The 22,641-nt window shown below is 41.7% G+C and overlaps 3 protein-coding genes across 3 annotated transcripts in view; 2 read left to right on the forward strand and 1 right to left on the reverse strand.

Annotated features, from left to right (window-relative positions):
- Nucleotides 1–10,016, forward strand: part of LOC310715347 (uncharacterized protein) — a 36,924-nt gene extending 26,908 nt beyond the window's left edge. Inside the window, exons 2-3 of the mRNA XM_083521724.1 lie at nucleotides 5,932–6,800; nucleotides 9,976–10,016. Of these exons, the coding sequence (XP_083377850.1) occupies nucleotides 5,932–6,797 (866 nt within the window). The 3' untranslated portion in view covers nucleotides 6,798–6,800; nucleotides 9,976–10,016. The remainder of the gene's footprint in view (nucleotides 1–5,931; nucleotides 6,801–9,975) is intronic.
- The window catches only part of LOC310715329 (uncharacterized protein), a 56,043-nt gene extending 33,709 nt beyond the window's left edge, over nucleotides 1–22,334 (reverse strand). Inside the window, exons 1-44 of the mRNA XM_083521692.1 lie at nucleotides 21,031–22,334; nucleotides 20,845–20,929; nucleotides 20,570–20,716; nucleotides 20,268–20,476; nucleotides 20,064–20,167; nucleotides 19,779–19,897; nucleotides 19,423–19,599; nucleotides 19,101–19,306; nucleotides 18,887–18,987; nucleotides 18,543–18,661; nucleotides 18,293–18,418; nucleotides 18,005–18,198; nucleotides 17,787–17,881; nucleotides 17,518–17,648; nucleotides 17,203–17,327; nucleotides 16,991–17,108; nucleotides 16,695–16,907; nucleotides 16,283–16,453; nucleotides 15,957–16,094; nucleotides 15,754–15,803; nucleotides 15,361–15,493; nucleotides 15,157–15,239; nucleotides 14,900–15,026; nucleotides 14,377–14,567; nucleotides 14,096–14,186; nucleotides 13,798–13,897; nucleotides 13,542–13,714; nucleotides 13,136–13,291; nucleotides 12,167–12,300; nucleotides 11,933–12,066; nucleotides 4,234–4,328; nucleotides 3,964–4,133; nucleotides 3,785–3,869; nucleotides 3,544–3,690; nucleotides 3,250–3,458; nucleotides 3,046–3,149; nucleotides 2,761–2,879; nucleotides 2,405–2,581; nucleotides 2,083–2,288; nucleotides 1,869–1,969; nucleotides 801–919; nucleotides 551–676; nucleotides 263–456; nucleotides 45–139 (exon numbers count right to left, since the gene is read on the reverse strand). Coding sequence (XP_083377818.1) covers nucleotides 45–139; nucleotides 263–456; nucleotides 551–676; nucleotides 801–919; nucleotides 1,869–1,969; nucleotides 2,083–2,288; nucleotides 2,405–2,581; nucleotides 2,761–2,879; nucleotides 3,046–3,149; nucleotides 3,250–3,458; nucleotides 3,544–3,690; nucleotides 3,785–3,869; nucleotides 3,964–4,133; nucleotides 4,234–4,328; nucleotides 11,933–12,066; nucleotides 12,167–12,300; nucleotides 13,136–13,291; nucleotides 13,542–13,714; nucleotides 13,798–13,897; nucleotides 14,096–14,186; nucleotides 14,377–14,567; nucleotides 14,900–15,026; nucleotides 15,157–15,239; nucleotides 15,361–15,493; nucleotides 15,754–15,803; nucleotides 15,957–16,094; nucleotides 16,283–16,453; nucleotides 16,695–16,907; nucleotides 16,991–17,108; nucleotides 17,203–17,327; nucleotides 17,518–17,648; nucleotides 17,787–17,881; nucleotides 18,005–18,198; nucleotides 18,293–18,418; nucleotides 18,543–18,661; nucleotides 18,887–18,987; nucleotides 19,101–19,306; nucleotides 19,423–19,599; nucleotides 19,779–19,897; nucleotides 20,064–20,167; nucleotides 20,268–20,476; nucleotides 20,570–20,716; nucleotides 20,845–20,929; nucleotides 21,031–22,283 — 7,150 coding nt within the window. The 5' untranslated portion in view covers nucleotides 22,284–22,334. The remainder of the gene's footprint in view (nucleotides 1–44; nucleotides 140–262; nucleotides 457–550; nucleotides 677–800; nucleotides 920–1,868; nucleotides 1,970–2,082; nucleotides 2,289–2,404; nucleotides 2,582–2,760; nucleotides 2,880–3,045; nucleotides 3,150–3,249; nucleotides 3,459–3,543; nucleotides 3,691–3,784; nucleotides 3,870–3,963; nucleotides 4,134–4,233; nucleotides 4,329–11,932; nucleotides 12,067–12,166; nucleotides 12,301–13,135; nucleotides 13,292–13,541; nucleotides 13,715–13,797; nucleotides 13,898–14,095; nucleotides 14,187–14,376; nucleotides 14,568–14,899; nucleotides 15,027–15,156; nucleotides 15,240–15,360; nucleotides 15,494–15,753; nucleotides 15,804–15,956; nucleotides 16,095–16,282; nucleotides 16,454–16,694; nucleotides 16,908–16,990; nucleotides 17,109–17,202; nucleotides 17,328–17,517; nucleotides 17,649–17,786; nucleotides 17,882–18,004; nucleotides 18,199–18,292; nucleotides 18,419–18,542; nucleotides 18,662–18,886; nucleotides 18,988–19,100; nucleotides 19,307–19,422; nucleotides 19,600–19,778; nucleotides 19,898–20,063; nucleotides 20,168–20,267; nucleotides 20,477–20,569; nucleotides 20,717–20,844; nucleotides 20,930–21,030) is intronic.
- Nucleotides 1–22,641, forward strand: part of LOC310715611 (integrin alpha-M-like) — a gene marked incomplete at its 3' end in the record, with an annotated part of 231,568 nt that overhangs the window by 90,054 nt on the left and 118,873 nt on the right. The gene's annotated exons all lie outside the window — the stretch shown is intronic.

A 22,641-nucleotide genomic window follows, 5' to 3' on the forward strand; every position in this document is an offset into this window, starting at 1 on the left:
AAAGAGAGAGGGATTGAAAACAGAAGAAAAGAGTTTATACTTACTGCTGCTGCTTAAATACTCTTTAATAGAGCTGTACACATCAGCTGGGGTGAAATCAGCTGCAGCAAAGGTGTAGTTGTCCCCTAGGATGGACACCCTGCTCACAAACACACATATAGAGGAAATGTTGTACTAGAGATACTTGTTTTTTAAGCCAACAGACAGAGGTCCGTGTTTGTGCTGAGAACCCTGTGTAATGCTGAATGCAACAAAGACTCACAGTTTCCTGTATGACAGACAAGAGGCACCACTGAGCTGGGTGGAGCTGATGAGCTGAGAGCTGAGGTAGGGCAGGTAGTGAAGCAGTGTGACATTAAACCACTGTTCTACATCAGCCTGAGATGAGGCACTAAGTGCACGAGGCCACACACACTTTAATGTTTGGCTGGCCAGAGCTGAGGACAAAACAGGCTCCTGTAAAGGGATACAGAGATTACTCTATCTGTTAATATAACAAAAAAGTAAGCAACATGCATGGGCAACAGCAAAAGTGAAATGAAGAAAATACCATCTCCAGGTACTGAGTGGTTCTGTTGTAATTGTCAAGCAGTGTGCAGAGTTCAGAACCATTAATCACTGGGTTTGTGCTGTTCAGATACTCGCTGAGTTCTTCCGTTGAGATGGAGCTCAAAATCTAGAGGAGACAGAGGAGGGACACCACACTAATTACAGAGGGAGGAGTGGTCAACTTACTGTTTACTACTAAAACTGTTATTGAGCGTTTCACTGATGTGAACAGTGTTCGAGAGCAGAAGTACCTCTGCCTGTCGATCAGCCGGAATAAGGAACAGGAAATCATTTAGGTCAGGGAATCCAAAACTGAGGAACAACTGTTTCAGGAACATGTAGAAGCTCCCACTGCCATAGCAGCTCAGGCCTGTTAGGCAACAGAGGGCACTAATGAAAATGTCTGTGGTGTATTCAAATTGATAATATCAGTGAATGTTGGACATTCCTTTGACCGAACCCATCATCAGTCAGTCACATCGACTTATCACCGTCTACATACAGCATAATACAAAATACACACAAAAGTATACACCTACACACACATACACACACACACCTACACACACACACACACACACACACATACACACACACCTACACACCTACACACCTACACACACACACCTACACACACATACACACACACACCTACACACACACACACACACACATACACACACACCTACACACCTACACACACACACACACACCTACACACACATACACACACACACACCTACACACACACACACACACATACACACACACCTACACACCTACACCTACACACACACACACACACACACACACACACACACACACACACACCTACACACCTACACACACACACACACACACACACACACACACACACACACACACACACACATACACATACACACACACCTACACACACACACCTACACACACCTACACACACACACACACACATACACACACACCTACACACCTACACACACACACACACACACACACACACACCTACACACACACACACACACACACACACACACACACACACACACACACACACACACATACACACACACATACACACCTACACACACACACACACACACACACACACACACACCTACACACACACACACACACACACACACACACACACACACATACACACACACCTACACACACACACACACACACACACACACACCTACACACACACACACACACACACACACACACACACACACACACATACACACCTACACACACACACACACACACACACACACACACACACACACACACACACACACACACACACACACCTTGGCTGGACTGGTACTTCAGATAGTCTTGTATGTAACTGAAGATAGTGTTGGACTGTGTTACAGAGAGGTTACTGTACACATTATTAAGGCCTTTCACTCTGTAAACACACCAATAGAAATAGACAAATTACAAATCAAAAGAAAAAAATAATGAATTAAATTGAAAGTAAAAAATATTAGATTTCTGAGTTCATATCGAGGAGAAGCTCACATCTCTCTGTAGGAGTCACAGCTGATGTTCATGGGGATGATAGACAGGGTGCTTGGACCAGTCCCAGGAAGGAAGATGGAAAGGTAAGTCTGGAACCACAGTGCAAAGTCCTTTGAGCTGAAACTTTGGAAGTGAGGCGCCAGATTCATTAACGTTATGTTCAGAATGGTGTCTGATGTTGCTGAAGGAATGCTAGTCATGTTCATCTGCAAACACACATCGGCATCCGTTAAAAGTCTGCAAATACTTGGACTTCATACATTTGTATGCACAGAATAAATGTCTTTTATTTTACAAGAAAATAGGCTACAGAGATCCTCACTTGTATTGCAATCTGGCTGAAGGCTGTGAAGAAGCTGACAAGTTGATTCAGATCTAAAGATGTGATCATACGGCTAAACACCTCTCTAAACACAGAATCATTTCCCAACACTCCTGCATTTGGCTGCAAAATGAACTCAGCTTTCTGCTCACTGGACAGTAAACCGAACACTGCAAGCTGCAGGACAAAACATTCATGTCAGACATTCTGTTCACAACAGGTCTACAAGGAAAACAAACAACACTGGTACAGCAGCTGTATGTTCTCTCAGCCAAAACCCAAAGACCAACTGTTTCTACTACACTCTTGTGAACACAAACGAAACAAGTAATTGCTGCAATTGTGATGTTACTCACACTGGAGAAATTAGCATTTAGAATTTGGAGCTCTTTAAAGGTGGCATAATTGCTGAAATTGCCAAGGTTCTTTTCAAACCAGTCATTGCTGCCAGAAGTGCTGGAAACACAGCCAGGATCTAAAAGGATCAGAGATCGTTGGATTAATGAATCAAATTATTCCTAATTGTCTTATATATTTTCATCTAGGTAAACCATCATTTTAAACCAATCAGACTTAAACTTAAGTCACAGACTGCCACGTGTCTGTTTCAGGTTTCTGAACATATAAAGGAGACTATGTACCTGGCAAGTCAACTCTTGACAGGAAGGGAAAGATGAATGAAGTAAAGACCCACTGCTTCTGTTTCTTTGTCATGAGTGATTCCTGACTACTGAGAGCCTCCACCCTAATTTGAATGGAACAGATCAGATTTTCACATGAACTACATCATCTTCATGTCTTAAATAACACATCTGGAGTTTCTAAATTCCAGTGACCATACTTACACAATTTGGTATGTCTCACAGCTGAAGTTTTTGGAACTGATGCTGAACAGAAAGTCTGTGGACACTGATGACAAAAATAGTCTGAGCCTTATCTGGAACCACTTGCTTATGAAAGTAGCATTCATTAACTGTGCTGCTGTGAAGTCCTTGATTATCACCTCCCCAATGGCATCAAGCATATTTGGGTTGGATTGAATGCTGCTGTTAGTCTGCATGAAAGATTACATGATTCAATGCATAGTTACCCAAAATGTTTTCCTTTTTTTTTCCTAAACACCAGGTAAATGTTCTTACTGTGCTTGAAAACCTGTCCAGTGCATTCTCCAATGATCCAGCAAAATTCTGGAAGAAATTCTTCCAAAGATCTTTAGAGTAGGTCAAGTTATTTGGCAGTTTGCATGTTAACAATGTGAGCAGATCATCAGAGGACAATACAACACCCTTAAAAGACAAAAAACAGGTGTTTGTGGTCAACTCATTTTTGGAGTAACAATACTGAACTTAAAGCGAGATATTTTGTTCACAGAGGACTTACGGATGAACATGCATAATCAGAAATGCTGAAGTTGCACAGTACTGCAGAAATGTTTCCAGATGCAAAGTCTTTAGAAAGTGGGTAACTATGCAGAAAAAAAACCCAGAATTACGCTTTGAAACAACTTAAACATGGTTTCTATAAACTTGATTCTTTGATAGTTTTATAAACAAGCTCACATGTTAACACCATAACAAGGGTTGCGGTTGATGATGCCAAGAGTCAGTGTGTCCAAATCAGATTGGTTCTGTTGTGACACCCAGGATTGAATGGCTGAGGAGTTCTCAAACAGCTTCAGATCAGCCATGTTTACCCCCAATAGAGCCTTCACTGTGCTCACATTCAGGGTCTGACAAACACAAAATAGTTGAAATCAAGTTCATATTCACTTTTCTATTTATCACTTCATGTAAATCAAACACATATTCTATTCCTTTTATTATTTATACCTGGAGAACATCAGGTTTTAGACTAATGAATATGTTGATGTCCATGTTGATGTTCTGGGTAGAAAGTGCTTCTATATCCTCCACGGGTGCTCCACCTAGTCACAGACACACACACACACACACACACACACACACACACACACACACACACACACACACACACACACACACACACACACACAATTATAGATTTTGAAGTGTGATAATGTGGGTAACGGTTCCAGCGGCAGTATACCTGATGCACCAGCAGAGGGAACTATCACCCGAGTAAAGAACAGATCTGGTTCTTTCGGTTACTTCCTGTTATTAGCATTCCTATCCAGTGGTCATGCTTAATCCAGTGCAAAGTATTGTGTTTGCTAGCCATCACATTACCAAACCTTTTGTTTTCTTGTTTTCATTGTGTATCGGACTCTTCTACGTTGTACGTCTCTCGTCCCTTTTTTAATTGCTATTCAGATTTGGTTTTGCCCTACTGATTGCTTATCTTTGTTTTGGACTATTCAGTGTTTACCAACACTACCTTTGCCTAGCCTTTCTGTTTTATGCCACTGGTGTTTCCAATAAACCGCACATGGATTCAGAACCCATTTACCTCTACCTCGGCATCACAGAATGCTTTGCCTGACGGGAATCCAACAGATTTTCATCAGTTGGAATTGGTTGTCACATACCAGGGAGAAATGCTTGTGGCTTACCTCATGCAGTTCAAGGCTCATCAGGCTGCTAACACTCACCTCCTTCAAGCTATTAATGCCCTGCCTGCCAGCCAACATAAACTACTGAAGATGGATCTTTTGGACAAATTTGAAAGATGAACTTCTATAGCGTGTTTCACAGTGGACATTGTCTCAAATCAGCTTAACAGAATGTAAGAGTTAGGGGGAACAATGTGTATTTATCCCTGATGAGCAAGCCATGGAGATTGTGGCAAGCAAAAACAACCAGACGTTTATAGCTAGGATTCCACTAAATGCGCTCTGACGCTAACCTTGCTAAATGGCAATGTGCTGGAATGGGTTTCCACATTATGGGGCATTGACAAAGGTGGTTAAAATCTCTTTAGCTCACTTCACACAGCTGCTCAAGGATGTGTTTTAATACCCAGCAGAAGTCAAATTTATCCGGCAAGTATGCCATGAAGTTTCGTACCCTTGTCGTGGAGAGCAGCTGGAATGGCATGGCACTCCGGGCAGGTGGTGATTGCCTGCAAGGACCAGAACAATTCCTTGTTCCAATACATCACCACAACTATTCAACTGGACAATCTCTTACGAAATCAGAGCCACACTCGAGGGTTTCACCTTGCTCAAACTATGCCATGCCTGTACCATGCGAGGTTGCCAGTGTCACATAGCCCATTGAGCTTGGTAGAACTCTTGTCTGTCCAGAGGAGCGGAGGCATCAAATGGACGTAGCTTCCTGTGACGTAGCTTCCTGTGTTTGACTTGTTTGCCGCGAGTTACGTGTTTGTATCTCTCTCGGCGTCTTTCAAACAAACTTTGCTATCTATCCATCCGTTTTTCCTCTTTTAATAATCCTTAATTGTTTTTGTCTTCCTGACTTGTGCCTGTAGTTAGTTAACTCGACTATAACTAGTGTTGTTTATATTTATTTTCTCTCACTCACATCTCTGTATAATAAATCTGTTCGTGACGATAAGCACTATGCCGGTTGTTTGTCTGCATTCGAGCACAGGTGAGGACTCGTTCGAGTTGCAAACGGTGGCGTTGGAGATGGAGGCATTGGAGAAACAGATTCGCGAGCTGCATGCAAAGCATGCCCGGCTGCGAGAGCGGAAAGCGGCGCTGGAAACATCCCGGGCGGACGCGCACTCATCCCAGGTAAACTCCCGGGTTGAACCTAACGCTCCCAGCACATCAACTCCGCGTGGTTCTATGCCCAGGCCCAGCGCACCTACAACTCCGGCACCGGTGCAACATGGACCCTGGATGCGGCCGCGGCGGAAGAGACAAGCCAAGCCCCGATCGAGGACGTCTCCACCTCCACCACCGGCCTTCGAGATCTCGACCGAGAACCGCTTCGTCCCCCTCCGCGAGACGGAACGCGACACTGTTATTCTCGGAGATTCCATCGTCCGCCATGTCCGCGCTACCCGAGCTAAAGGTAAGGTGCACACTCGCTGTTTTCCTGGTGCTCGTGTTCTGGATGTCGCTGCGCAGGTACCCGCGATCCTGAACAAGAACTTCGGAGCGGTTGTTCTCCATGCCGGATCAAACGGCACCAGGCTGCGGCAAACGGAGATCTTAAAGAGGGACTTCAGGATCCTGGTGGAGACGGTACGCAGCACATCACCCACAACGAGGATCATTGTGTCAGGACCTCTTCCCACTTACCAGCGAGGGGCTGAGAAGTTTAGTAGACTTTTAGCTCTAAATGAATGGTTACAGTCATGGTGTCGAGAACATAAACTTCTCTTTGTTAATAACTGGAACTGTTTCTGGGAGCGTCCTAGGTTCTTCCGCCCTGATGGCCTGCACCCCAGCAGAGTTGGAGCAGCAGTGCTATCAGATAACATCTCTAGGATACTTCACACCATCTGACTGGTAAGACATCAAGAAATCTTCAACTATAAGAACACGCATACTACGGACCAAATAGTTACAAGTTCACACACAGCCCAGTTTATAGAAACCGTATCTATTCATCGGGTAGTAAAACCAAGAATTACATACACAAGATCCAGAAATAATCTTATTGCAGTTAAAACTGAAAAATGCCAGATAAACAAACACAACAAAGTTCTAAAGTTCGGTCTTTTAAACATTAGATCACTTGCACCCAAAGCACTGATTGTAAATGAGATGATCACAGAGAATAATCTCTCAGCACTCTGTCTCACTGAGACCTGGATTAAACCAGGTGATTATATGGGTCTAAACGAGTCGACACCGTCAGGATATGTTTATAAGCATGAGCCCCGTCAGACTGGTCGTGGGGGGGGGGGGTGTAGGAACCATTTATAGTGCTTCTCTTAATGTTAGTCAGAGATTAGGATTCAGCTTTAAATCATTTGAAGTGCTCGTTCTTAAAATTGCACTTTCAGACATGCATAGAAAACTCGCTCTGGTCACCGTGTACAGACCCCCAGGACCCTACGCTGATTTTCTTCATGAGTTTGCTTGTTTTCTCTCAGACCTCTTGATCAGTTTTGATAAAGTGCTGCTTGTAGGAGATTTTAATATTCATGTAGATGATGCAAACGATGCCCTAGGATTATCATTTGTCGATTTACTAAACTCTTTTGGAGTTAAACAAAACGTCACCAGACCAACCCACCGTTTTAACCACACACTAGACTTAATAATATCCCACGGAGCAGACGTCACTGATATAGATATTTTACCCCAGAGTGATGACATCACAGACCATTATCTCCTACTGTACACACTACCGGTAGAGCAGATTAACCGTGTTTCACCACGGTATCGACTTGGTAGGACTATTATTCCAACCACTAAGGACAGATTCATAAATAACCTGCCTGATTTATCTCAGTTTCACATTAAACCCATAACTGCTGATCATCTTGATGAGATGGCGAACAACATAGACCTTATCCTCACTAGCACTTTAGACACTGTTGCCCCCATCCGGTTAAAAAAGGTTCGAGAACAAGCACCTGCACCTTGGTATAATAGTCATACGCATGCCCTAAAGAGAACAGCACGTAATCTGGAGAGAAAATGGAGGAAAACTAAATTGGAGGTATTTAGAATTGCGTATAAAGACAGTATGCTTAGCTACAGACAGGCGCTAAAAGCTGCTAGAGCTAAACACCTGAGCAAACTCATAGAAAATAACAAAAACAATCCCAGGTTCCTTTTCAGTACAGTCGCTAAATTAACAACAAATCAGGGATCTGAAAAATGTGTTCCATCACAGTTTAGTAGTGACGACTTTATGAATTTCTTCACTGAAAAAATAGATAACATTAGAAAAACAATTGTGGCAGTTCAACCTCTGACAGCATCTCCCGACACAATCGTACTTACAACCCCACAACTACACTGTTTTACATGTATAGGACAGGGAGAGCTGTATGATGCTATTATGAAAGCTAAATCAACAACATGTCAGTTAGATCCAATTCCCACTAAACTACTGAAGGAAGTGTTATATACAGCTGGTGAGCCTCTTCTCAATATTATTAACTCCTCACTATCGTTAGGTCACGTCCCTAAGTCCCTCAAGTTAGCAGTTATTAAGCCCCTCATTAAAAAACCTAATCTGGATCCAAACACACTATCGAATTACAGACCAATTTTAAATCTCCCATTTATGTCTAAGATTTTAGAAAAGATTGTCGCTGCCCAGTTATGTAACCACTTGCAGGAGAACAATATCTTTGAAGAGTTTCAGTCAGGTTTTAGGCCCCATCATAGCACAGAAACTGCTCTAGTTAAAATCACTAACGACCTGTTTTTAGCTTCAGACCAAGGCTACATCTCCCTATTAGTTTTACTAGATCTTAGTGCTGCGTTCGACACTATAGATCATGATCTTCTCCTCGATCGCTTACAGAATTACATCGGTATTCAGGGACAGGCATTAAGCTGGTTTAAATCCTACCTGTCCAATCGTTACATATTCGTAGATTTAAATGGAGAGCTATCCAGGATAATGCAAGTAAATTATGGCGTGCCACAAGTGTCAGTTCTAGGACCCCTGCTTTTCACAATATACATGCTTCCATTAGGAAATATTATTAGAAGGCATGGAATTAGCTTCCATTGTTATGCTAATGATACCCAGCTATATATTTCATCCAAACCAGGCGATACAGCTCAATTAGCTCGCATAACTGAGTGTGTTAAAGAAATAAGAGATTGGATGACCCATAACTTTCTGCTATTAAATTCTGATAAAACGGAGATTTTGCTCATCGGCCCAAAAAATAGTACACAGAAGCTCCAGCATCTCAGCCTGCATTTAGATGGTTGTTCTGTAACTACTAGTTCAACGGTAAAAGACCTGGGAGTTATTTTAGACAGCAACTTATCTTTTAAAAATCACATCAATCAAGTTACAAAAACAGCCTTCTTTCACGTTAGAAATATTTCTAAGCTAAGAAATATGTTATCTATATCTGATGCAGAGAAGCTCGTCCATGCGTTTATGACCTCTAGAATAGACTACTGTAATGCATTACTAGGTGGATGTCCTGCATCATTAATAAACAAGCTTCAGTTAGTTCAGAATGCAGCAGCAAGAGTTCTTACTAGGTCAAGAAAATACGATCATATAACCCCAATCTTATCGTCCCTACATTGGCTTCCTATTAAGTTTCGAATAGACTACAAACTACTGCTACTCACTTATAAAGCACTAAATGGTTTGGCTCCCATGTATCTATCCAGTCTTTTAACACGCTACAATCCGTCACGCTCCCTGAGATCTCAAAACTCTGGGCTTCTAGTAGTTCCTAGAATAGCAAAGTCCACTAAAGGCGGTAGAGCATTTTCACATTTAGCTCCTAAACTCTGGAATAGTCTTCCTGACAGTGTTCGGGGTTCAGATACACTCTCCCAGTTTAAGTGTAGATTAAAAACATATCTTTTTAGCAAAGCCTACACATAACACACATCACACACATCACATCACAACCTTGTGCTCCAGAATATATGATTACATGCACATTATCAACTTGTGCTGTTAATATCATGAACAGCAGCTACGCTAATTCCTCTCCACTGCTTCTCTTTCTCTCCCCATCCCGAGGCATCCTGAGGTTTGGCCAGCTCCAGTCACGTCCCACCTCGTGAAGATTATGGACCTATGGATGATCATGGAGAAGTAGATGCCGAGTGTTTAAAGGCCCTGGCATGGAGAAGCTGATGCTGGATCTATGATGATCACAAATTGTTCTGTATTGTTGAAAGATTTATGACCAAACTCTTGATGTCACCCATATGAGGATGGGTTCCCCTTTGAGTCTGGTTCCTCTCAAGGTTTCTTCCTCATATCATCTAAGGGAGTTTTTCCTTGCCACTGTCGCCACGGCTTGCTCATCAGGGACAAACGCACACCATTCACCTTCACTGTTGTTTTCTGTAAAGCTGCTTTGAGACAATGTCTGTTGTGAAAAGCGCTATACAAATAAAAAAAAAATAAATAAAAAATGCACCTCAACTTATGCTTCAATTGTGGACAAGAGCCCAGCCTTGTTCACAACATCCTAAGGTGAGCTTCGAACCTTGTCTCTACAGTCTCGTACTGCCGGTACAATTGTCCTGTACTAATAGAAACTGTACCTTCTCCAGCTGCTGCAGGATGTTTTTTTTTTTTGTGGAGAAGAAAGATGGCGGACTACGGCCATGCATTGACTTTCATCAACTTGGAGGAATACGCGTCAACAGTGACCAGCTACATCGGCAAGTGCATTGATGACGTGACTATCTCCAAGACAGTCACTACACGCTCCAACCAGAAGCCGTGGATGACCGCCAGGGTGCGTGCGCTGCTAAAAACAAGAGACTCTGCCTTCAGAGCAGGGGACAGGGCGGCCTTGAAAACAGCAAGGGCCAAACTGTCCCGTGCCATCAGAGAGGCGAAGCGCGCACACGCCAAGAGAATCCACGGCCACTTCCAGGACAGCGGAGACACCCGGCGCATGTGGCAGGGCATCCAGGCGATCACGAATTACAAGACCACAATACCTGCTTGTGACTGTGACGCCTCCCTCCCAGATGCGCTGAACGACTTCTACGCCCGGTTCGAGGTGCAGAACAACATGGTGGCGAGGAAGACCATCCCTCCTCCCAGTGACCAGGTGCTCTGTCTAACCACAGCTGAAGTGAGGAAAACTCTATGCAGAGTTAACCCACGGAAGTCTGCTGGACCAGACAACATTCCTGGCAGAGTGCTCAGGGAATGTGCACAACAGCTAGCAGATGTCCTCACTGACATCTTCAACATCTCCCTGAGCAGCGCCACTGTTCCTATGTGCCTCAAGACGACAACCATCATTCCTGTGCCGAAAAAGTCTTCTGTCTCCTGCCTCAATGACTATCGTCCCGTTGCACTCACACCCATCATGATGAAGTGCTTCGAGAGGCTCGTCATGAGGCACATAAAGACCCAGCTTCCACCCGCACTGGACCCCATGCAGTTCGCATATCGTCCAAACCGCTCCACGGACGATGCTATTTCCACAACCCTCCATCTGGCCCTCACCCATCTGGATAACAAGGACTCTTATGTAAGGATGCTGTTCATAGACTTCAGTTCAGCATTCAACACAATCATTCCTCAGCACCTGATTGAGAAGCTGAGCCTACTGGGCCTGAACACCTCCCTCTGCAACTGGATCCTGGACTTCCTGACTGGAAGACCTCAGTCAGTCCGGATCGGAAACAGCATCTCCAGCACCACCACACTGAGCACTGGGGCCCCCCAGGGCTGTGTGCTCAGTCCACTGCTGTTCACTCTGCTGACTCACGACTGTGCACCAATGCACAGCTCGAATCACATCATCATGAATCAAATTCATAGAGACATGCTGAATGCTTTTTTATTGTGTATGTATAGGATACGCAGGGATACCAAACCCTCTACCTCCGCCTTGGCATCACAGTGTGTGTGTGTGTGTGTGGTTACTTTTAATACCAAATACTTATTTTAAAAGACGTACTTGTTTGTGTGTCTCATCTTTCTTATAAGTAGAAATTTGTTTTACCTAGGTAGGGTGTCATGAGTTGGTAGTATGTTGTGGCATTGCTGCGGAGATTGATAAATGAAGATTTGGCAATGATGTACAGAGCAGATTTCTGTTGAGTCGAACACAAAGTCGGATCTGAAGGCAGGACCATTCTGCATAGAAAAAAAGGAAACATCATGAACACAACCATACCCAAATCATTTTGCTTTTGCATGCTTTTGGATGTATGAACATGTTTTTGTGTGTAATTACATTAGGTTCTCAGCAGTGATATTTTCCAGTACATTGATGTCTAATGTACAGATGTAAGAACCAATGACATTTATTTCAGCACTTCCCAGAGAATGATTATCCATGTTCAGATATCTCATAATGATTGCTTTACTCTAGAAAAAAAACACAAACAATATCCAGGTAGCAAGCACATAATTGTCTGAGCAATAGATATGTTAAGTTGTGTAAATGTTTAGTTGTATAAATGAGAGAATTGTAAATTGCTCTGAAAAGGGCATCTGCCAAATGCCATAAATTTTATTGTGTTTCTCTTTTCTCTTTCTCTCCCAGACGCTCTATCTTTCACCAATACCAAATCAGAGATGCTCTCTCTTCTTCACTATATAGGATCAAACATGACCTAGCTCTCTTTTTAACTCTACATAGGATCACAGATGTTTTCTCTTTCGGTCTTTATAGGATCACAGATGATTTCTCTTTCACTCTATAAAGGATCACAGATTTTGTTTTCTTCCACTCTATATAGGATCACAGATGTTTTTTTCTTTTACTCTATAAAGGATGACAGATATTTTCTCTTCCCCTTTATATAGGATAACAGATGGTTTATCTTTTACTCTATAAAGGATCACAGATGCCCTCTCCTCCTCTCTATATTGGATCTCACATCTTCCTCTATATTGGATCTCTCTCTTCCTCTCTGTCTTGCTCTCGTTCTCTAATGGATTAGAGATACTCTCTGTTTCTCTGATTTAAGGATTGCATATGCTCATGATTTCTTTCTCCCCATCTCTCTCAGAGGAGAGGAATGTGGCATTAATATAAATAATAAATCAATGGCAAAAAAAATACTTTAAAGGTCTTTATCTCTCTCTCTCTCTCTCTCTCTCTCTCTCTCTCTCTCTCTCTCTCTCTCTCTCTCTCTCTCTCTCTCTCTCATGTAAACATTTAAACTTACACTCACACAGTTTTACATCCATCCATTACCTTTTCTGGTTCCCAGCTTCCATCATTTGAGTCCAGTAAAGAGGACAACGTATCAATTATAGTAATGTTCCATTTGCTAATAGCATCAATAGATGCCACCCGAGAAGTGGAACCTAGTAGTTGCAGCACATCATCATTAAGGCCTGATGGGTAAATCTAGATATGCAAAAATTTCAACAAATTTTAATATACCACCTGGCACACAATATCCAAAATTTTGTTTGGGTAAATCCAACATACACACAAAGTCTGACTTTGAACTTATATCCCAAAAACAAACCTTAATTGAGAGATTATTTATTTTGCAAACATATAGCATGCAAGAATTATATTTAAACACACACTGCAAATAATAACAGAATACTATGCGAGAAAAGCACAAACAACCTTGAATTTCTTATAATACCTGGTTTAACTTGTTCAGAATGACATTCTGGAGGCTGGTGTCCACCACTTTCTCAGTAATGGCTGCCAGGTTGTCCTGTAGGACATCGATGTCCAGATACAGATCAAACAGCGTGGAGTTAAAGCCGTATGGAAACGATGTATCTGCAATTGTTGCTGCTGTGATCTTGCTCACTGTTAGACACAGAAGGTTTAGAGTTACTCAGTAATGGACAGAATCTCAAAACCTGTCCATGTACCTTAATGTGTACCATTACCTGTAGTGCTTTCTGAGTTGCATTCTGTAAAGAATGCCCTTAGTTTCTTTATTGGGAGCTTCTGCTTCCTCAGGACTGAAAGAACATTCCTTTTCACATTCTATAAACAATGCACACATACACACGCACGCACACACACACACACACACACACACACACACACACACACACACACACACACACACACACACACACACACAAACATACACAAACACACATTAAATTAGTCCAGATAGTCTAACACTGGGTTAATAAATCAATCAAAATCATAAATGCAAAGCTGAACATGTTTTCATACAAAGCTAAGCTTGTTGCAGAGGTCTGATTTGAAATAAACAGCCAGCATGCCGAGTTGTTCCACGGTCTGCTCATTCCATGTTGATGGATTACTGATTAAAGAAAAATAATGTCAAAGATATAATACTAATAATATAATACAAATACAAACACACATTATTTATTTTGTTTCATTTCCTTTTTAGGCTTTTCAATTTAAATGTTAAAATGTGATTTTTCCTTTCTACAACTCTACCACATATATAAACGATATGTGCTAATGCACAAGATGCTCTGTCTTACCCATAAGTAGTGTTTCCACTGAGCAGCAGTGACTGTATAGCAGTGATCTGAGAATCAGAAAGATCTTCACAGTTCTTCAGTTTCTCCAAAATGAGAGGGTCAGAGTTCTGAATGTAGGAGAAGTCCAGTGTGCAGGCCATATTCCCAAGAACATCCACCTGATCCCTGGTCAGACTCACACCAGATATACCCTACAGCATCACAAACCATAAAGAAGTGTCACACAGAATCTCTAAAAATGGGGGACTTGTGAGGAGTCCAACATTTTGTTTCAAAATATTTGTCTTTTATATGAACTTGAACATTTTGCTAATAAATTAACCCAATTATATGTTCTTGATAGATCACAAAACACTTATGGAAGTCCTTCCAAAGAAGGGAATGTGCTGATTGCAATAGATGAATATTTCAACACTGGAAGTTCACAAATCGAATGTAACATTTGGTGCAATTTGGTTTTCCAAGATTTAAATGCTAACAATGAATGTGTTGGGCTGTAAACATGTTACTGTGTATGTATTACCAGGCAGTCCTTTGCATTGTTGAACAGGTTGGTCATTTTGTCAAGGACAGGGGAAACAACATAGAAATCTGCTTTGCCCAGGGCACTGAAATATGACTGGCAGTTCACCTTCTGTATTTTCTCATAGCTACAACACACAGATAGCAAACAACCCACACTATTCATTTCAGACACCTGAAACCATCAAGTGGGAATGCAGGAGACATGTGTATTATCTTTTATAGTCAGTATTTTGTGTGCGTGAAAGTGTTCCACACCTGTAGTACAGTAGCAGGTCAGAGGGGACATCAGTAAAGTTAACAAATGGATCTTCTTTTACGTAGTTGTACATGCAGGTCAGCTGAAACACAGAATGCATTGTAATTATGTAGTTTCTCATTTACTAGTCAAGGTTTGGGTCCACATGCTGTCTCTGTCTCAGGCTTTGTGCATAATGTGAAAGAATATCAGAGTGTATCTACCTGAGCCTCTTTCAGGACAACCTTGTCTCTGTCTGCACGTGGTCTACAGGCTTTCACTAGATCTTTGGCTTTTTGTGTTGGCAGAGTCTGAACTGAATCACAGGAGAATCCCTGCAGTACTGATGGTGACAGACTGTGGGGAGAAACACCCACATAAACACACACACACACACACACACACACACACACACACACACACAGAGTCAAACACAGACACACACTCAATGACTAGTTTATTCACCAAATTGCAATCTTAGCAAGTCAGGTTGTGTGTAAATGTCTGTGTGTTTGTGTGTGTGTGTGAGAGAGAGAGAGAGAGAGAGAGAGAGAGAGAGAGAGAGAGAGAGAGAGAGAGAGAGAGAGAGAGAGACATTCTGTGTGTTTCTAACTCACTCTTCTGGATTATCACTGGCACTTGCCACTGCACCAAACAGCATCATAGCCTGGTAGGAATGGAACAAGTCATAGCATTTATGGGAATGACTTTTACACCTGATTACCAAACTAGACTGGAATTCAAATATCTGTAAGTGCTGGGATTACAGTCAAACCAGTATAACAAAGTGATTTACAAAGTGAGTCGTCTGTTCAGTTACCTGTTCATGACTCCAGCTTTTGTTATTGATGAGTGAAATTTCCACAGAGCTCAGTGATGTCAATAGAACAAGCGGAATATACATCACCAGTGCATCTGGAACATTCTGTATCACTTCAGTTTGGTGTACAGAGATTATCTGGAAAAAAAGGGTTGGAGCAGACTTCAACATCAACAAACAATTGATTCCATACAAATACAAAGCTGTATAGGAGACAGTCACAGAAATGTAAATAACAGTATTGTGTGTGTGTGTGTGTGTGTGTGTGTGTGTGTGTGTGTGTGTGTGTGTGTGTGTGTGCGCCTCGTGTTAAAAAGAGTGTATACCTTTTGGACAAATGTCTCTTGCAGAATAACTGGTGCTGATAAAATGTTATTGATGAACGTTACATTTTGTGATAAAGACATAATCTGAGAAGATGGGAGGATGGAGATGGTTGCAGAAGGAACACCACCAATAAGTGTTCCCAGTGACAAGACTGAGGAGGCACTGTCGATCTGTGAGATAATACAATCCGATTAAAAGAAATAATTCTGATATTGTCCACATGAATGCACCAAGAGAATGTTTAAATTGCAGGACTTTGAAAAATAGCGTGTTATTAGTAAATATATATATAAAAAGGAAATACAATTTTGTTCTTCACAGGTTGATTTTGTGAAATAGCTTCAACTTGATGTGATTTCATTTCCAGTAGCATAGACTGTCATTCCTGACAATTTTGCAATGTACACTCACATTAAAGCCTGAACTAATGATGCTCTGGATGAGGGCATTCAATTGGCCCTGGTCCCAGCCACTGATGATACTGAGTGTAGACAGTGTAGTGTTTAACACATTGGAGGGGGCGGAGTTTATCTGGCCCACAGTCAGGCCCACGCACAGGCTACCCAACGATTGGATGGCATCTGTTGTTATATTGGGAAACTTTGCTACCAGCAACGCTGTAACCTGAAAAGAGAAAAGGATTATAGATATCTGGTACTGCTACACTAGCTGATTAGTAAACAGGCAGATACTTATTTATTGATCACCTCTGGATTAAATTCTGTACAGAAGTTGTTGATCTTAGTGAGGATGGTCTGAATGTCTGCATCTCCAAGAGGAACAAACATGGAGGAAGGACTTTGACACAGCAGCTCAGATGGTAATCTATAAGAACACAAATAAGCTTTAAGAATGCTTTATACAAGGCTGGATGAAGAAATAGAAGAAGTAGTTGATAATGTGTAGAGTCTAGTGTTACCTGAGTGGGCTGAAGTCAGGAAACTGGAGGTACAACTCTCTTGTGTAGTACTGCAGGACACTGGCTGAAATGTCTGCATTGTTGAACAACTGAAGATTTTCAGAGTTCTTCAGGAAGACACTTGACTAAAGAACATAATAAACCACACATTAATACGTCACTATGAGTGTGTGTTGCATGATGTATTTAGCTGATATCGGTCCAAATTACTAAAATAGATAATTACACGTATGCTTGTGTGTGTGTGTGTGTGTGTGTGTGTGTGTGTGTGTGTGTGTGTGTGCGTGTGTGTGTGTGTGCGTGTGTGCGTGCTACCATGTTTCCTGATAGGAATGATTGAAGATCAGTGAGGGTGATGAAGGTGATGAAGAATCCGATATTATCGACAAACCAGGCAGTGGAGTTCAGAAGAGGATCTGAAGAGTTATAGCAGCGAGGGCTGCCATCTGCAAAGTACACATACACATAGTTTTGTTGAGACACACATATTGTACATACACGTGTACCGAAAACAACAGTGAAGGACATTTCATCAGAGAGAAAGAGAGAGGGATTGAAAACAGAAGAAAAGAGTTTATACTTACTGCTGCTGCTTAAATACTCTTTAATAGAGCTGTACACATCAGCTGGGGTGAAATCAGCTGCAGCAAAGGTGTAGTTGTCCCCTAGGATGGACACCCTGCTCACAAACACACATATAGAGGAAATGTTGTACTAGAGATACTTGTTTTTTAAGCCAACAGACAGAGGTCCGTGTTTGTGCTGAGAACCCTGTGTAATGCTGAATGCAACAAAGACTCACAGTTTCCTGTATGACAGACAAGAGGCACCACTGAGCTGGGTGGAGCTGATGAGCTGAGAGCTGAGGTAGGGCAGGTAGTGAAGCAGTGTGACATTAAACCACTGTTCTACATCAGCCTGAGATGAGGCACTAAGTGCACGAGGCCACACACACTTTAATGTTTGGCTGGCCAGAGCTGAGGACAAAACAGGCTCCTGTAAAGGGATACAGAGATTACTCTATCTGTTAATATAACAAAAAAGTAAGCAACATGCATGGGCAACAGCAAAAGTGAAATGAAGAAAATACCATCTCCAGGTACTGAGTGGTTCTGTTGTAATTGTCAAGCAGTGTGCAGAGTTCAGAACCATTAATCACTGGGTTTGTGCTGTTCAGATACTCGCTGAGTTCTTCCGTTGAGATGGAGCTCAAAATCTAGAGGAGACAGAGGAGGGACACCACACTAATTACAGAGGGAGGAGTGGTCAACTTACTGTTTACTACTAAAACTGTTATTGAGCGTTTCACTGATGTGAACAGTGTTCGAGAGCAGAAGTACCTCTGCCTGTCGATCAGCCGGAATAAGGGACAGGAAATCTTTTAGGTCAGGGAATCCAAAACTGAGGAACAACTGTTTCAGGAACATGTAGAAGCTCCCACTGCCATAGCAGCTCAGGCCTGTTAGGCAACAGAGGGCACTAATGAAAATGTCTGTGGTGTATTCAAATTGATAATATCAGTGAATGTTGGACATTCCTTTGACCGAACCCATCATCAGTCAGTCACATCGACTTATCACCATCTACATACAGCATAATACAAAATACACACAAAGGTACACACCTACACACACACACACACACACACACACACACACACACACACACACACACACACACACACCTTGGCTGGACTGGTACTTCAGATAGTCTTGTATGTAACTGAAGATAGTGTTGGACTGTGTTACAGAGAGGTTACTGTACACATTATTAAGGCCTTTCACTCTGTAAACACACCAATAGAAATAGACAAATTACAAATCAAAAGAAAAAAATAATGAATTAAATTGAAAGTAAAAAATATTAGATTTCTGAGTTCATATCGAGGAGAAGCTCACATCTCTCTGTAGGAGTCACAGCTGATGTTCATGGGGATGATCGACAGGGTGCTTGGACCAGTCCCGGGAAGGAAGATAGAAAGGTAAGTCTGGAACCACAGTGCAAAGTCCTTTGAGCTGAAACTTTGGAAGTGAGGTGCCAGATTCATTAACGTTATGTTCAGAATGGTGTCTGATGTTGCTGAAGGAATGCTAGTCATGTTCATCTGCAAACACACATCGGCATCCGTTAAAAGTCTGCAAATACTTGGACTTCATACATTTGTATGCACAGAATAAATGTCTTTTATTTTACAAGAAAATAGGCTACAGAGATCCTCACTTGTATTGCAATCTGGCTGAAGGCTGTGAAGAAGCTGACAAGTTGATTCAGATCTAAAGATGTGATCATACGGCTAAACACCTCTCTAAACACAGAATCATTTCCCAACACTCCTGCATTTGGCTGCAAAATGAACTCAGCTTTCTGCTCACTGGACAGTAAACCGAACACTGCAAGCTGCAGGACAAAACATTCATGTCAGACATTCTGTTCACAACAGGTCTACAAGGAAAACAAACAACACTGGTACAGCAGCTGTATGTTCTCTCAGCCAAAACCCAAAGACCAACTGTTTCTACTACACTCTTGTGAACACAAACGAAACAAGTAATTGCTGCAATTGTGATGTTACTCACACTGGAGAAATTAGCATTTAGAATTTGGAGCTCTTTAAAGGTGGCATAATTGCTGAAATTGCCAAGGTTCTTTTCAAACCAGTCATTGCTGCCAGAAGTGCTGGAAACACAGCCAGGATCTAAAAGGATCAGAGATCGTTGGATTAATGAATCAAATTATTCCTAATTGTCTTATATATTTTCATCTAGGTAAACCATCATTTTAAACCAATCAGACTTAAACTTAAGTCACAGACTGCCACGTGTCTGTTTCAGGTTTCTGAACATATAAAGGAGACTATGTACCTGGCAAGTCAACTCTTGACAGGAAGGGAAAGATGAATGAAGTAAAGACCCACTGCTTCTGTTTCTTTGTCATGAGTGATTCCTGACTACTGAGAGCCTCCACCCTAATTTGAATGGAACAGATCAGATTTTCACATGAACTACATCATCTTCATGTCTTAAATAACACATCTGGAGTTTCTAAATTCCAGTGACCATACTTACACAATTTGGTATGTCTCACAGCTGAAGTTTTTGGAACTGATGCTGAACAGAAAGTCTGTGGACACTGATGACAAAAACAGTCTGAGCCTTACAAGAAACCAAATCCTGATAAAAGTGACATTCTTCATTTGTGCTATGGTAAAGTCCTTAATTATAACTTCCCCAATGGCATCAAGTATATTTGGATCAGCATTGGCACTGCTGAGGGTCTACAAGAAAGAACATACAATACACATATCCAAATACATTAATATTATAATTATTAAAATTATACTATAGTGATGCCCAGATTTCATTCATACCATATTGGAAATCTGGTCCAGGGCTTCATCCAATGGTCCTGCAAATTTGTCAAAAAACAGATTCCAAACTTCTTCTGGGTACTTAATACTGCCTTCCAGTTTACATATTAGCAGTTTGGCAAGTTCATCAGTAGACAAAATGGTAACCTTGAAACACAAGAACATAAAACATTAAAAGTTTTAATGTAGATAAATGACTACAAAACTATTATTTGTACAGGGCTGAATTCAGAAAATATTTGTATAATTTTGCTTGTGGTTAATCGATGGCTTACTGATGAACAGGCATAGTAAGTGATGCTAATGTTGCAAAGTAGTGCAGAAATATTTCCATCCAAATGTGTACTCTCAAATGTTTGACTGTGGAAATAATAAATAGATAACATGAAAATTATTTATTCTGTCACTACTTTTGAAATGACTTTCTTAAAATGAACTTTCTTTTATTAACCACAACTCACCTGTCAACATTTTGACATGGGTTCACAGTAATGTTAAGAATGCTTTCAAATGAAGTGGTGGCTTTTATATTTGAAATGGTAGAAGCAGTGGTGCTGATAATGGCATTTTCAGTAGAAGCTGTGTTTTCAGCAGAAATGGTTGTAAGGAGGGCATTGCTAGTGGTAGATATGTTGACATTTGTTCCAGCAGAAGTGCTTATCTTAAAGATTGCAGTAGTGGAAGCATTGGTTGTAAGGGGGGCATTACTAGTGGCAGACATATTATTGGTTCCAGAAGAAGTGTTGGTTTCAATGCTTGTCAAGGGGGAAGCAGTAGTTGTAAGAAGGTCATTGCTAGTTGTAGACATGTTGACATTTGTTCCAGGAGAAATGCCAATTTCAAAACTTACACTAGGGGAAGGAGTTGTCGTAAGGAGGGCATTACTAGTGGCAGACATGCTGGCATGTGCTTCAGCAGAAGTGCTGATTTCAAAGCTTGTAGAAGTGGAAGCAGTGGTGGTAAGGAGGGCATTGCTAGTGGCAGACATGTTATTAGTTTCAGGAGAAGTGTTGGTTTCAATGCTTGTCAAGGGGGAAGCAGTAGTTGTAAGAAGAGCATTGCTAGTTGTAGACATGTTGACATTTGTTCCAGCTGAAGTGCTGATTTCAATGGATGCACTGGGGAAAGGAGTGGTTGTACGGAGGGCATTGCTAGTGGTGTACATGTTGACATTTGTTCCAGCAGAAGTGCTGATTTCAAAGCTTTTAGTAGTGGAAGCAGTGGTGTTAAGCAGGGCATTGCTAGTGGCAGACATGTTGTTATTAGTTTTAGGAGAAGTGTTGGTTTCAATGCTTGGCAAGGGGGAAGCAGTAGTTGTAAGAAGGTCATTGATGGTTGGAGACATGGTGATATGTGCTCCAATAGATTTGCTGATATCAAAGCTAGTCATGGGGGAAGCACTAGTGATAAGGGAATTGTTAGCAGTTGTCATGTTGACACTAGTGCCAGAATTGTTTTGAAAAGAAGTGGTGATTTCAATATTTGCAGTGGCAGAAGCATTGGCAGTATAGAAGGCATTGCTAGTGGCAGTGATATTGACATTTGTTCCAGCTGAAGTGCTGTTTTTAAAGCTTGAACTGGGGGAAGGAGTGGTTGTAAGGAGGGCATTGCTAGTGGTAGACATGTTGACATTTGTTCCAGCAGAAGTGCTGATTTCAAAGCTTGTAGTAGTTGAAGCAGTGGTTGTCAGGGGGGCATTGCTAGTGGCAGACATATTGTTATTGGTTCCAGGAGAAATGTTGGTTTCAAAGCTTGTTGAAGGAAAAGCAGTAATTGTAAGAAGGTCATTGCTAGTGGAAGATTTGTTAACATTTGCTCCATTAGAAGTGCTGATTTCAAAGCTTGTCATGGGGGGGGTACTAGTGATAAGGGCATTGCTGATGGTTGTCATGTTGACACTGGTGCCAGAATTGTTTGGGAAAGAAGTGGTGATTTCAATATTTGCAGTGAGAGAAGCATTGGCAGTATAGGAGGCATTGCTAGTGGCAGTGGTATTGACATTTGTTTCGGCAGAGGTGCCAATTTCAAAGCTTGCACTGGGGGAAGGAGTGGTTGTAAGGAGGGCATTGCTA

This window comes from Silurus aristotelis (assembly GCF_946808225.1).
Source record: "Silurus aristotelis genome assembly, chromosome: 20".
Taxonomy (NCBI): Eukaryota; Metazoa; Chordata; class Actinopteri; order Siluriformes; family Siluridae; genus Silurus; species Silurus aristotelis.